General features: G+C 27.6%; 1 protein-coding gene across 1 annotated transcript in view; it reads right to left on the bottom strand.

Annotated features, from left to right (window-relative positions):
- Window positions 1-7,268, bottom strand: part of LOC105255775 — a 51,088-nt gene extending 43,820 nt beyond the window's left edge. The window contains exon 1 of the mRNA XM_011265263.3: window positions 6,920-7,268. Within this exon, the coding sequence (XP_011263565.1) occupies window positions 6,920-6,939 (20 nt within the window). The 5' untranslated portion in view covers window positions 6,940-7,268. The remainder of the gene's footprint in view (window positions 1-6,919) is intronic.
- Window positions 7,269-17,336: the final 10,068 nt, after the last annotated feature.

Raw genomic sequence — 17,336 nt, 5'->3', positions numbered from 1 at the left:
TAATTTATCAACCCCAATAACTTTTTTATATTTAAATGTACAACAAAATGTTTCAAATAAAAGTTGCTTGACTTCGAGAGGGGCAGAAGGTAGGAGGCAAAAATTTGACCTTGGATAATCATTTGAAGGTCACATAAAGGTTACCTTCAATTTCTTAAATGGAATCCCCTATTTTTCATTGCATATTCTTGTAGCTTATCTCGAGAGCTTTCCAAAACACTATAATTAAGTACCTTTTCATTAAGTACTTTTTGAGTTATAAGGCTTCAAATAATTTCTTAATTTTACATAAACCATAAAATATCTAGTAAACCATTTATTTTTTGATTATCTTACCTCAATACTTTTATATACAAAATAATGAGAGGAATCAATTGGTATAAAGAAAACATACAGTTGTTTTTAAGAAAAAATATGGAATTGTTAATTGCAAATTACATATTTTTTCTTAGAAACAACTGTGTTTTCTTTACACCAATTGATTCCTCTCATTATTTTGTACATAAAAGTATGAAGGTAAGATAATCGAAAAATGAATATTTTACAAGATATTTTATGTTTATGGTTTATGTAAAATTAAGAAATTATTTCAAGCCTTATAACTCAAAAAGTATTTAATGAGAAGGTACTTAATTATAGTGTTTTTAAAAGCTCTTGAGATAAGCTACAAAAATATGCAATGAAAAATAGAGCGTTCCATTTAAGAAATTGAAGGTAATCTTTATGTGACCTTCAAATGACTATCCAAGGTCAAATTTTTGCCACCCATTTTCTGTCCCCCTCGAAGTCAAGCAACTTTTATTTGAAACATTTTGTTGTACATTCAAATATAAAAAAGTTATTGGGGTGGATAAATTAAAATCGCTCACCCTGTATATATGTATATATATATTGTATATATATATATATATACAAATTATTTCAAAAAAGAAAGTCATAAATTAAAAAAATTATGATTTTTTTGAAAAAATAAGAAAAAATATATAATAAAACAACTCTACATACAAAATATTATATTTTATAAAGTAATATCATGTATATAAAATATCCAAATGTTATTTTAAAGAATAATGTTATTTTAAATAATGTTATTTTAAAGAAAACTATAAAATAGAGTGCTTTGTCCTTTGTTCGTGAAATATCCAAGCTCTTTCAATTATATTATAAAAAAAACAGAGAATATATTTTTAAGAATACATTTTTTCTCGTGCCTCTGCAATAGAAATGATGAAGAGAATAAATATCGCGATGTATTTGCTATCAAAGCATTTGTGATTACATGGTTGAAAGATTTACCGTCAGGCTATAACTTATCTGATTTAATTATGCTCGACTATATGGTTCGTCAAGTACATCATCACAATAATGTATAGAAAATTCATTATGATAAACTGATTATAACAAATATACATTTCAATTAATAATTTTTCTCTCTTTACAATACACAAAATCATTTTCTAATGTCATACATCTTATTTCAAATCACTCTAATAAAGAAAATACCTTACCTAGAATATAAAGATAATCCGTCTAAAAATAATTTATTATTTCCATCTTTAAAATTCTTAATATTTTGATGTTTAATTTTTTCAACATTAAATCATCAAAAAAAATTTCTTTACGTACTTAACGTACAATTTCATTTATTAAATCCATTTTTTGTACTTAACAATATTATACATAAAAATATCATCATTTATTTATTATTTTTCATCTATTAAATTGCATTGCGAAATTCTGGAATTCCATGATATACGTAACATGAAGATTTTAACGTATAAACTTCTAGTATTGACAATAATTTTCGAACAATTTTCGCAATCAATTATATTGAGTCTCGAATCATTTTCCTTTATTATTACCGCGTTTATAAATATTGCTAAAATGTTTACGTTGCATAAAAAAAAACACCTTACTATAATTATATCCGATTCGTAAAGATGATTACTTAAATTACCCAACCATTATCATTATTATCTTAAAGTATGCGAATTTATCTTGTAAATGATTTTTTAATTAATTTATTTTAATTTATATATGCATATATATATATATATATATATATATATAATTAAATATTTACTTAAACTCATTTTTTAAAAATATCATAATATATCACATGCTTCAAAACAGTAAAAAATAATCAAATCTCTCTCTCTCTCTCTCTCTCCTTCTATATATATATATACTTATACTCATTTTTTAAAAATAAATATCCTGAATACAAGCAGTGACACGTCGACGCATTGATTCACGGACACGTTCAAAAATGCCTGGCGTATAGCGGATTGTATCGTAACCTGCAGTGATACGGTCACGAAGATCTTGAATATCACGCACTGATGGCATTTTGAACGTGTCCATGAATTGATGCGTTGATGTGTCACTGCTTGTATTCAGGAAAATAGTGAATATTTTCAACATTTATTGTAACATATTCAAGGTCACATTAAAACCAAATGTAAATAAGCCTAATTAAACGATTGTCGTCTACAATAATTAATCCTAAACTTTTTCTTGTGTAAGTAATACAGCTAACAGTATTTTCAACATAACTCCTGAAATAATCATTTCCGCACTTATGTGCCATATAACATTTCTTCATCCTTCAGATGTGAGGAATATCTCCTTAAATTTTTGACATATCTTTTTAGAACACCCTGTATATATGCAGGATTAATTTTAATCTTAACAGACAAATATTTTGAAAAATATGCGAGATACGAAAAAATGTTTCAGACAAAAGTTATATAGTTTTAAAGGAGACATAAGATGATGTCATTAATTTGACCTTAAATAGTTACTTAAAGGTCACGTGAAGGTCACCCTCAATTTTTTAAATGAAACCGCCTATTTTTTATTACATATTCTTGTAGCTTATCTCGACAGCTTTTCAAAACAGCTATAATTAAGTTAGGTTTTCATTAAGTACTTTCCGAGTTATGAGGCTTGAAATAATTTCTCAATTTTACATAAACCGTAAAATATCTTGTACAATATTCATTTTCCGATTACCTCATCTTAATACCTTTATATACAAAATAATGAGAAGAATTAATTGGTGTAAAGAAAACACATAGTTATTTTTAAGAAAAAATATGTAATTGTTAATTGTAAATTACATTTTTTTTTTCAAAACAACTGTATGTTTTCTTTACACTAATAGCTACAAGAATATGTAATAAAAAATAGGAAGTTCTATTTAAAAAATTGAGGGTGACCTTCAAGTAATTATTTAAGGTCAAATTAATGACACCATCTTATGTCTCCTTCAAAACCATATAACTTTGTCTGAAATATTTTTTCATATCTCGCATATTTTTCAAAATATTTGTCTCAATACTTTTATACACAAAATAATGAGAAAAATCAATTGGCGTAAAGAAAACATATAATTGCTTTAAGAAAAAAATATGTAATTTGCAATTAACAATTACATATATTTTCTTAAAATCGTTTCTTAAAAAATTTTATGTTTTCTTTATACAAATTTATAAGAGATGAGATTTATGAGATTATTAAGAAATTATTCCAAGTTTTATAATTCGAAAAGTTCTTAATGAAAAAATATTTTATTATAATGTTTTGAAAAGCTCTCAATATGCGCTACAAGAATATGCAATGAAAAATGAAGGTTCCCATTTAAGAAATTGAAAACGACTTCCATATAATCTTCAAACATCTATAAGTCAAATCAATGTCATCATTAGATGTGCCTCTTCGAACCTTACAACTTTTGTTCGAAACATTTTTCGATAAAGATTACTTTCCGAGCTATCCAGCTCTTAAGAGTTATGTCAGCTATATAAAGGATCCTATATTTTGCAACAAATGCAAGTGACATTTAATTCTGATATTTCAGAATTTCTATATTTTGAGAATTTTTAATTTATGATGTTTCTATCTTAAAATCCATAAATTGGAAGTTCTAGGGATTAAATTCTTTAAGTCCTTGAACCCCCGAATTCTGAGATCTCTAAAATGCAAAATGTCAAAATTATTGTTTCGAATACAACTTAAATATGACAACAATGCCAATTTTAGAATTCTCTTAATTAGACATTTAAATCTCGGAATATTAATGATTTTGCCTATTTCTTAAATCCTTATAAATTTTAATTCCTTAAAATTTTAGATGCTGAAGATTGTGAAAACTACTAAGATCTCCTTTTATATTTTATTGTCGAAAATAGACAACTCCCTTCCTTCTTCTCTTTTTCCCTCGCCCCCTTCCTTTCTCTCTCCTCTCTCTCTCTCTCCCCTCTCCCCTCTCTCTCTTGCTCTCTCTCTATCTACATATGAGATAATATTTAACGCAATATATGTTTAATATAACATATGACCACGTCCGATTAATTTGTGACCTACACTACTTGTATCTCGGTATATGTTCTAATGAAATTTGAATGACCGATTTTTAGATCTTGCCTTGATATTTAATAAAAAACTTGATAATATACATATAAAATATTGGTATTTTTAGTTTTCTCTACATACATGCTAATATATATATATATATATATATATATATATATATATATATATATATATATACAAAATGTCCCAAAAGTCCCGGACCAGACCCGAAGACCCGTTGAATATTTCATAAACTATGCACTTTAGAAAGAAATATTTCAGACAAAAGTTGTATGGCTTGAAGAGGGCCATCAGATAGTGGCAATGATTTGACATGGGAGAGTCATTTGAAAGTCACGTGAAGATCACCGTCAATTTATTAAATGGATCCCCCTATTTTTTATTAAATATTCTGGTAGCTCACGTCGAAAGCTTTCCAAAACACTATAATTAAGTTAGTTTTCATTAAGTATTTTCCGAATTATGAGGCTTGAAATAATTTCTTAATTTTACATAAATCGTAAAATATCTTGTAAAATATTAATTTTTCGATTATTTTACCTTAATAATTTTATGTACAAAATAATGAGAGGAATCAATTGTAAAGAAAAAACATAGTTGTTTTAAAAAAAAAATATGTAATTTGCAATTAACAATTACATATTTTTTTTAAAACAACTATGTGTTTTCCTTACACCAATTGATTCCTCTCATTATTTTGTACATAAAAGTATTAAGATAGGATAATCGAAAAATGAATATTTTACTAGATATTTTATGGTTTATGTAAAATTCAGAAATGATTTCAAGCCTCATAACTCGAAAAGTACTCAATGAAGAAATACTTTATTACAGTGTTTTGAAAAGCTCTCGAGATAAGCTACACGAATATGTAATAAAAAATAGGAAGTTCCATCTAAGAAATTGAAAGTGACCTTTATGTCACCTTCAAATGACTCTTCAAGGTCAAATTGCCACTATCTGATGGCTCTCTTCAAGCCATACAACTTTTGTCTGAAACATTTCTTTCTAAAGTGCATAGTTTATGAAATATTCGTCCGGGACTTTTGGGACACTCTGTATATATATATATATATATATATATATATATATATATATATTGATATGTATACACAGACGCACATATACAGGATGTCCTAGTTATCTTCCGTCATCTTTCAAAGACTGATTTCTCATTTGAAGACGATTTTTCCTTAGCGAAAATGTCAATGAAGACCATCATTTTTTGCATATTCCCGATTTTTGTCATCATATATCTTTGCAATTAAGTCTTAAATTAAGACTCAACTAAAATAAACTCTATTTAAAATTAATCGAAGAATGTGGTTTTGTTAATATTTTATTTCTACAAAGCTTAGTTTACGAAAATCCCCTTATTTCCAATCACTTATAATTCGAAAATTATTATTGCCTCGACATTTTCGTTGAGGAAAAATCGTCTTCAGATGATCCCAGGAATCTGTCTTTGAAAGATGACGGAAGATAACTGGGACACCCTGTATATATATATATATATATATATATATATATATATATATATATAATTTTGTATGTGTATTAATACAATTGTGTAAGTACGGTTTCTGCCTTTTCATTCTCTTCCTCCGAAATATAAGAGATTATAATCTTCTCAAATTAGTAACTAATCCTTATCAATAAAAGAGATACATAATTGCATTATAATTGTTGTTTATCATTAATAAGCGAATGATCGTATGATCATATATTGAATATAAATGTTTACCCGGAAAAATAGCATTCGAAGGAAACTTCTCGAATGAAAACGAGATTTTCTGGTTGTTATGTATAATAAATGAAGATCAAACAATTTAATCTTCATGTATAAATATTGAGTAGAAATTACAAAACGCACATATAATTTTTCAATATTCAATAGAAATTATAAAACAAAGTTAATCATTTAATTATTTCAACGATTGACACTCGCGTATTATATGCGGGTCTTATCCTCTGTTCGCTTTTCTTTAGTTCTTTTTTTAGCAGAAGAATAACAAAAAAAATTTATTCATTCCCATTATAATACATTGTTTAAATCTTTTTCTCCTTTCCAAAATTAATTGCAAATATTAAATTTAATTGAAACGATAAATTTAATTGACTAAGAAATGTACGTGTACGAGATTTAATGAGCTCTCTCACTCATCTAACACAATTGGATGATATGAGAAAAAGAGAGAGAAAAGTATCGTTTGATTATTAGAGAAAGTTACTTTTACGCGTTACTCCGGAACGTCCTGACAAGCGTTAACTCATACTAATCATCTCCTACGTAACGTGAACTCTCCCCTTTGCTAATGTGTAGTCTGCTTTTCCGATGAAACAATATTTTTCATTTTTTCAAAAAAAAAAAAGAAATAACTTTATAATCTTCTAAGCAATTTTATTAAAAAGCTTTTAATAAAATTTAATTTTAATTCATGATGCTCAAGTCTGCAATAATCGATGGGAACTTAAAAAAAACATCAATACTCCAGTACTTTCATTTTCGAGAGCAATTCAACGATTAATGACATAATCTTACCTGAACCAATTAACTGTCATTATTTCTGTCAACTTTCCGACTTGCTTTTTCGTGCTCCTCTTTAAAATCGCGTGCCTTTCCCGCGCGATCTCTTTAACTTTCGACTGTCGCGCTTTTGGCGCGGCGGCACAAAGGTGTTATTATACGAAAAATTTCGTTCGCGCTCACTCAGGCTTTTATTCTCTGACAGATATTACACTGATCGCGATGTTGCGTAAATAATACCGAGAAGCAACGCGTAACTCCGACAACTCTCCGGCGGATACTGAGGCCTGTCGTGAACACCGTGAGTCGTGAGTCGTGATAGCCTCCTCTTCGCACAACCATGCGGCGAGTGAAAGCGAGAGGTGCCGCATGTGCCGCCGCGATGAGCGAGAGCAGGTATATGAGAGCGAGCGCGGTCAAATTCGTACGTATTCGTACGTATTCGTATGTAAGTATACAGAGTGTCCCAAAAGTCCCGGACCGGTCGAATATTTCATAAACTATGCACTTTAGAAAGAAATGTTTCAGACAAAAGTTGTATGGCTTGAAGGGGGCCATCAGATAGTGGCAATGACTTGACATGAGAGAGTCATTTAAAAGTCACGTAAAGATCACCGTTCATTTCTTAAATAGAACTCCCTATTTTTTATTAAACATTCTGATAGCTCACGTCGAGAGCTTTCCAAAACACTATAATAAAGTATTTCTTTATTGAGTACTTTTCGAGTTATGAGGCTTGAAATAATTTTTTAATTTTACATAAACCATAAAATATCTAGTAAAATATTAATTTTTCGATTATCTTACCTTAATACTTTTATGTACAAAATAATGAGAGGAATCAATTGATGTAAAGAAAATATATAGTTGTTTTAAAAAAAAATATGTAATTTGCAATTAACAATTATTATAGTGTTTTGGAAAGCTCTCGAGATAAGCTACACGAATATGTAATAAAAAATAGGGGGTTCCATTTAAGAAATTGAAGGTGACCTTTACGTCACCTTCAAATGACTCTCCGAGGTCAAATTATTGCCACTGTCTGATGGTCCCCTTCAAGCCATACATCTTTTGTCTGAAACATTTCTTTCTAAAGTGCATAGTTTATAAAATATTCGATCGGTTCTGGACTTTTGGGACACCCTGTATGAGGGAAAGAGAAAGAGAGAGAGAGAGAGAGAAGGATTCAGCTCGAAACGACTTGGCACGAGGCTCAAAATTACATCGGATGCGACCGAAGATATGCAAACGAGGCCGAGTAACAGAGACAAAATGAGTATGATACAGCCCATCAAAGTCGGCGCAATGAAACGAGAAAGGGCAAGCGTCGATGCACCACGCTCAACAAGAAAGGCGCTGAAGCGAGACGGAAGTTTCGATGCGTGGGAAGGTAAGATTAGCTACTTATGCAAAAAGCAGTTTTGTACGACAGTAATGCACAGTGTTTGCTGTAGATAATTTTAAAATTATCTAGATAAAGATAAAGATAAAAATCCATAAATTTATCTTAGATGAGATAAAGATGATTTTGATTTTAATCTAGATGAAAGATGAGATGATAATTGCGATAATCTAGATAATTATCTAGATATTTTTATTTATTTTATAAGACTATAAATATTTGTAAAAAATGTGAAATTGCAGTGAAATGTGTGAACGCAGATTATAAATGGGATATTAAAATCATAAACACATATTCTTTCTCTTTTCCTAAAGAATATTTAAATAATAAAAAAGTATATAAATGATAAGATAAACATTTATTTATTAATTTATATTTATAATATATTTATAATATATTTATAATATAATAATCAACGTGTAACAATACATATATCATTTTTATAAAATATACATTAATGCACTGCACAAATTTAAGCAAAACAAGTACAAGATAAAGTATATTTGTAATATTATTTTTCAAATAAAAAATATATTTTAGATATTTTAGATAGATTTTTAGAAGCTTGCCTGGAAAACTTTTTTGCATAATGATAATGTCTTAGACAATTTTTAGATAAGATGACAAATATTTTTTACCTAAAATAAAGATAAAGATACTTTGTATTTCTTCATCTAGTTGAGAAGATAAGGATGAGAGAGGATGAAAAGATAAAGCTGATCCTTTTCATGGATGAAAAGATAAAGATGATCCTTTTCTTTATCTAGATAATTATCTAGATAATTTTATCTAGATATCAGCAAACACTGGTAATGCATAAGATAATAGTCTATGATAGTTATTATATTTAGTTTATGCTCGTAACGAGGGTACTTTCTTACAACGATTTCTTTATAATTCATCGACTCTCACGTATTGTGATCGAAATTAAGGAGGAAAAAAGAGAAAAAGAGAGGGAGCGCAGTTAGTCCGCAATAAATAAATATAAATATGGATAAGTAAAGTATTGAAAATATAAATATGAATAAGTGAAGTATTGAAAGTTGTACTAGAATAGCAATTCCCAAACTTCTTCTCTACCTGATGCTCTCTTTTAAGAGAAATATTTCATTGCCTTCTTCCATAAAGGTAGTCAGAAATGAGATAAAAAATTAATGTTCAAGAGTTGCGACTTGTATGTTTTTGTCACAAAAAAGTCGTAAAGTATGAAAGGCTGATTTTATTGTACAGTTTTGAAAATTAACTGTTCGAACACTAAATTGTTAGTTGATTTAGTTGTACGATTTATTTATTTATTAAAGTTATATATATATATATATATATATTAAAATATTTAAATTAAAAATAATTAATTGTCAAAGCTCTATTGCAAATACAGCTATTATGCCCTTATCGTCCCTTTGTCCAGTCCCTCCCTTGAGTTTTCTAAGAGGCTTTTAAAGAGGCAATAACATCTAGTTTGGGCAATAACATCTAGTTTGGGAATCACTGTATTAGAAGATAAAGCACGAAAATGATTCTTTTATTATCCATTTTACGAAAGTAAATATGCATTAACATTTATACATCATAAATTAGCATTTTCAATATCGAATCGATAATCTATTCCTCTTTCGAAGAGTGTTTACACAAATTCAATTTCAATTGTTACATTTTGCTAAGCGCTTTTTCAAAATTATCTTCTTTGGGACAGTTAGCTTTCCTTAGCATAGCCAATTCTTTTTATTTGCGCAACTAATAAAAACAACGTGAAATCTTCGATTTGCTAGCGCGAAAGCATAAACTTTGAAATTTTCCTTTCAATTTTCAAACTTATAATTATTTTTCTTTTCCGTTTTAAGAGATAATTATTCAACATCGCTGATATATCTTTTAAATTTTTTTATTTGTGCGACGGACAAAAAGCAAGTTTATTGCAAATTTGTATCCGGCCATTGTTCTTTTCTTATTGACAACCGCGCGAAAAGATCCGACAAAACGATGCGATGTTACGCCAAGTCGATATGTATACAATTCGTGGAAGGATGAGGGATAGACTGCAATTGAAGATCACAAAAATTCTCGGAAATAGCGGCGCGAAGGAAGAATAATGAACATGAGAAAGGCAGCATTGAGTAAATGCCATCCAAGGAAACCGAGTGATACCTGTACACAATATCGAGAACATCTGAATAACTATTCTGATTTGAAATATTTATCATCTTTATGACAAATGCTTTGGAATGTTGATCTCATCTAGTACAAATAAATATGATTGCTGTAATCTTCTCGCTCGCGATATAACTATGACACACACACACACATACACACACACACACACACACACACACACACACACCATGCGCGCGCGCGCGCACGCACAAACACACACAACATGCGCCCGCGCGCACATTGTATATATATATATATAATATATATAATATTATAATATATATATATATATATATATATATATCTAAATTATATATATATATATAATATATATTATATATATATATATATTATATATATATTTATATTATATTATATATATATTTTATTATATATATATATATATAATATATTATATATTATATATATATATATTTATTTATATTTATATTTTTATATCTATTATAATTATTATTCATATATATATATATATATATATATATATATATAAATATATATAATTTATGAAAGTATCAATCGCACAGTAGTAAATGAAAAATTTTAATGTACTAATTGAGAATATCAGTAGAAATTGGCTTGAAATATTAATAAAAATAAGAATAAATGTCACTTTAAATTGTTAAAAATTGTTATTAATAATTTATAATTTTTTGCATATATATAATTTACTGTTTTCATTTTAATTTCAATATTGTTTATTAATTCTCACTACACTTTTTTCTCTTCTCTCTTTCTCTCTCTCTCTCTCTCTCTCTCCCTCTCTCTCTTTCCCTCTCTTCCTTCCTCAACTAAATATCTATTCGATTATAAATGGACAAACTACACTCAAATGGAAACACGTAGGCAGTAACTGGAATGTGTCGACGTGCCTTCATCCAAGTATGCTGTTATAGTGAAGGCACGATGTCACATCGTGACCTTGACCTTTGAGAAAAGGAAGAAGTCAGTCAAAAAAATGTCACTCATGAATATAATCTAGTCGCTAAAGAAAATGTCTCTAAAACAAAAATCAAGTAGTTGATTGTAATTAAGTGCCAGGAGAACCAAATGGCGATAAATGATTTGTAATTAATGTTAGACATTTTTTTGAGATTTAAAATTAAAAGTTTAAAAGTGAAAATCAAGCACAAATATTTAAAAACTGGGAGTTGTAAGTTAATTGATGACTAATTGTTGATAATTGATAGTTGAAAATTATATATAATTCAACAATAACAGTATCTAATCTCTACGTGAATATAATTCTATTTAAATAAATTTTACATATCGTGTTTTATTATGCTGACAAAAATGTAAATTTTACATAATAAATAAAAAAACATGAATAGAAAAAGATATAAAATACAAAATTAGAATCCAATTATAAAATCAAAAATACACTCGCGTTAATATATACATATACACACAGTACTTTATGTTCTTTAACGTTTAACTTCATTATGTCGTTTAATTATAAATATTAATTATATAACTTTTAATATTAATAATATTAATTAATAATAATATGAAATTTATTAATTTTCTCTAAATTAATTTTGATTTTAATTCTCTCTCTCTCTCTCTCTCTCTCTCTCTCTCTCTCTCTCTCTTATATTGCTCCATATTTATCAATATATAATGCAAAAGCAATTAATGGCATTAAATCTTGTTAGCATTTAGAATACATTTAAAAACTAAAATTCACGCCAAAGTGCGGATAAAAATCATTCCTTTTTCACACGATGTACAAATAACGATATAAATCAACAACTATTGTTAGAAATAAAAAAAAATATCATAAAGAAAGTAAGACGGATTGTAAGAACGACAATCATGAAACTTGTAGTGAAAGTGTTGTAACGAGGAAGAAAGAAGTCAACTATACTTTTTCTTTTTACTTCCAATGCGACTTTCATTAAGAAAGAGAGAGAGAGAGAGAGAGAGAGAGAGAGAGGGAGGGAGGGAGAAAGAGAAAGAAGTCTTGATAAAATAAAATACCGGTTAAAATTACTGCACATAATATGCTACATATAATAAATAAATGATCAATATTTTATCATTATAAAAATAAAGAATTTAGCATAAGAAGAAATATGATGTGTATATATATATATATATATATATATATATATATATATATAATTATCACAATAAAATATAAAAATATTATATAAAAACAATAATGTGCACATAAATATAAAAAAATACATACATACATAAAACATATATAATACATACATACATAAAACATATATAATAATAAAGTTATATAGAGAATAAAAAACTTGAAATATATCTTTAAAGTTTAAATCTCTTATGCTTTATTTGTTATATTTCATAGCAATTTCAATTCAATATATTTCAATTCAAAATAATAAAAATTTGTATTAAAATTTAGATATATTATTTTTATTTATTCATTACATTTTTAATTTAATAAAATATTTTTATATTAAACATGATAAATTGTGTGTACTGTATAACTTTATAAAATTGTTTAATATACTTTATACAATTATTCAATATACAATTCAATTTGTATATTATTGTTTGTTACTCTGTATATATAATTTCAATTACATCATGCGCATAAAAAGACAGATAAATCACCGATCAATAAGATAGTCACTTCTTGTCCAATTTTACTGAGCAAATAATTTAATTTATAAATATAAGTGACAATATGTTTTTATTTCAATCTTTCTTCCTCTCTCTCAGATGACATCGGATGGCAAGAAAGGAGGGATATTTCGTTGATGTCTCAGTGAAATTCGAAAGGTCGTTTTTTTTTGAGGTTACCCGCATCGAAAACGTATTTCCATCGCGACTTTATGTAAAATGTTCCGCAAGCCATGTATGCCATGCTGAATAGTTTATATGTTTTTATCATCATACGCATATATCACGATGGAGAAATATTAATCGATTCAATTTTTAATTGGAATAGTTTTCAAATTCAGATATATATAGAATTAAAAAAAAAACATTTCTCATGCTAAAACGTTAAAATTTACTTGGCGATATATCTATTGTCTATATCTGTATGCATAATAATAAAAAGTAATTTTATATATCCATCTATATATAATTTAAATATACATTTGCAAACTTTTTTGTGAGAAAAACAATTTAATTGCACAATTTATTTCATCTATCATAGAAATTTTAAACTCAAACGAATAAAACTTCATTATTTCGCTACCATTGCGTGAGATGCGAGCATAATGATTATTTACGCGAGATTAACGTACGGAAAAAAAATTGCACTTGCGAAATTTCATATTTCTCCTTGGTACTAGAAGAGTTACGCGATGTTCTTTCATGATGGTCTAAGCGTCGATATTCTGTCTATGGTTGTCATGCTTGCCGTATCTTGACTTATGTGTCAGTATGTCATATAGACCCGCACCAGCACTCTAGCAGCAGCGAGAGTGACTACGAAAGTGGCTGTTACTCAATGGCTAGCGATCCATATGTGACAAGCATGTAATCGAGCTAATATTCCATATGACCCACTATGACGAGATCGCAATTTTTGTTCTTTCAATTGCGCTCGACGAATGAAAATATCCATAAGTCGGCATTGTCGCTATGCTATCATAAAATTATTATTGTCACTATTCAGCTAAATTGAATAAAAAAATTCTTAAATTAATCAAATACTATAAGAGCGATTTTCTTTCAAATATGTCAAATATATCGTTCCTTGATCCCACACTTTTTTTGATTAATTGTCATGTATTTATCATACAAGAAAAAATCAATTTCAATGTTTCAAAATTAATTTTGAGCAAGCTTTTAATATTCTAAGGAGCAAGAGAGAAACAAATACTTTATTTCTTTGTTTATATTTGACTAATTTTTACTTATTTGCAAATAATTATTACCAAATATCATATGTGCTTGCAAATATCTTATAATTCTCACAAAATTAACACAATTAAAATTATGTTTTTATTGTAATAACTAATAGATTATATATATAATGATTGTATATATAAAATAATGCAACAAGGATACAGAATTTATATTTCTAGATCTTACATTTAACAAACAAATTATGAAATACATATTACAAAATCATCGTGACACAGTAAACACTCGTGAAATCAAGACCTTCACAATTTCATCTGTCGTCATCAACAATGTCATTTACATCAGTACCGGATACAATATTATATACAACTGAATCATTTCAAGGTTTCGATTGGGTTTTTGCATTAAGATCAGTAGAAAAAAATCTCTCTCATTTATGCTTACTAGCATAAAATCGTATATTAAAGAAGATAATTTTATCTTTTCTATTCCCGAAAATTTTTACTTAATTTATCATTTAAAAGCAATTGACATTAGCTTAAAAGGCGAAAATTTTGTAAAATAAAGAATTCATATATAAATAAAAAAATACACGCTTTAAATTATTAATATTTTTTAAAATGATATACAACATAAGAAGATTTAAAACACATAAGAAGTTATATAACACATATAAAGAAGATTTACAAAAAATGTTACAAGATTGATGAAAGAAACTAGATGATTATTTGAATGTTTTAAAAGTGGCATTTTAATTAACAATGTATAATTATTATATCTTTCGAAAATAAAATTAATCTGATAATGTGTCACATTTGTGTGGCCAACAATAAGAACAAAAACATTTCAACGAAAATAATGCTGAGTAACATCAAGCGTATCATGAAGCTAGTAAAAACCAGTTCTATCAACTCTCACGATATAATATTCCACAATGATATTTCACTAACAACGTGGCCGATTTACTTTCATCGACATTGAGCAAAGATCCTGAGAAAGTATGTGTATTGAATTATTATTACGTTATATATCGTTATACAGTAACCCCATTTAATTATCTACCATTATATAGCAATCTCACACACACACACACACACACACACACAAACCTCACGTCACATAATTATTCACTATTATTCTAATCATACAGTAAATCAATTATATAATAATTAATGATTCTTCTAAATTTAGTAGGGAATGCAATCTTTCCTGTCTCATCCTGTACATATTCATCAGTTGAATACAAGACGTGAAGTGAAAAAGACGATTGCAGGGGAAGGTCGTGAGGTTGTTCCAAAAATATAATGGCGAGATAATAAATCTCTTAAACGAAATCATATGCATATTGAGGGAAATTTTAGCATATTTGATGTCTATTCGCGAGATGACAGTATTGGATATTAAAGATGGAAAAGTTTAGTCACGGCAATGATGCTGTTAAGTCTGATTATCACTAATCAAAAGAGTTAATTTCTTCTCGAATTCAACATTTACGAATTAGTCAAGGACCAGAATAATTTTATGCACGGCAAGGAGAAAGGACATATATATTTTATTTCTAATCCTCAAATTCTCCTCGAATATATATATATATATATATATGTATATATATACAGGGTGTCTTATTTTAATTTCCTCAAGCAAATATTTCGGAAAATAATAAAAAATCGAAAAAATGTTTCAGACGAAAGTTGTATGGTTTCAAGAGGGACATAAGATGGTGTCATTAGTTTGACCTTGAAGAGTCACATGAAGGTTACGTGAAGGTCATTTTGAATTTCTTAAATGGAATACTCTATATATTTTTGCATATTCTTGTACTTTATCTTGAGAGCTTTCCAAAACACTATAAATAAATATTTTTTCATCAAGTACTTTTCGAGTTATGAAGCTTGAAATCATTTCTTAATTTTACATAAACCGTAAAATATCTTGTAAAATATTCATTTTTCGTCTTATCTTAATACTTTTACGTACAAAATAATGAGAGGAATCAATTGGTGTAAAGAAAACACATAGTTGTTTCAAAGAAAAAATATGTAATTTGCAATTAACAATTTCATATTTTTTCTCAAAAACAACTGTATGTTTTCTCTACACCAATTGATTCCTCTCATTATTTTGTACATAAAAATGTTAAGGTAAGATAATTGAAAAATGAATATTTTACAAGATATTTTATAATTTATGTAAAATTAAGAAATTATTTCAAGCCTCATAACTCGAAAAGTACTTCATGGAAAAATAACTTATTATAGTGTTTTGGAAAGTTCTCGAGGTAAGTTACGAGAATATGCAAAAATATATAGGGTATTCCATTTAAGAAATTTAAAATAACCCTCATGTAACCTTCATGTGACTCTTCAAGGTCAAACTAATGGCACCTTCTTATGTCCCCCTAGAAACCATACAACTTTTGTTTGAAACATTTTTTTATTTTTCATTATTTTCCGAAATATTTACCTGGGGAAATTAAAATAAGACCCTGTACACATATATATATATATATATATATATATATATATATAGTAAATGTAAACAGAAAAATATAAGCATATTTAGAATGTAACGAAAAGATGATGCAAGTATGAAATTTCAAAATCGCATATCTGAGAAACGGAGAGAGACCGCCGCAAAATTCAAACGGTGTATTATTTAGGAATATATCCTCTACAACATATGTGAAAATAAAAATGTTGCGAGTTGTGTAACCTAAAGTAAACGTTTATCAAAAATTTACACAATCTTTCTATTATTTTTAAAATTTTATAAATATAAGATTATAGACTTTCACAAATAAGGAGATGAGTGCAAAAAAGTTGTATGAACCCAGGAACTGGAGAATCGTGTACTGACCTGCTTTCTGTCACAGACATCCTTGTTTCGTAATAATGATGTTCTCTTAACGCTAGCTAAAGCTTAATTCTCATTATCAACATAGTAATCAACATAGACGCCAATATTAATAATTGTCGGTTAACATAACAAATAATTGTAGTTTTAGAAATGGATATCAACAGACATAAGTATATGTAAAATAATATGAACAATCAAATTTTCCAT

This window comes from Camponotus floridanus, unplaced genomic scaffold (assembly GCF_003227725.1).
Source record: "Camponotus floridanus strain SB8 unplaced genomic scaffold, Cflo_v7.5 scaffold18, whole genome shotgun sequence".
Classification (NCBI taxonomy): domain Eukaryota; kingdom Metazoa; phylum Arthropoda; class Insecta; order Hymenoptera; family Formicidae; genus Camponotus; species Camponotus floridanus.
Note: the sequence above shows the minus strand (reverse complement) of the source record. Positions and strands in the feature narration are given on the sequence as shown.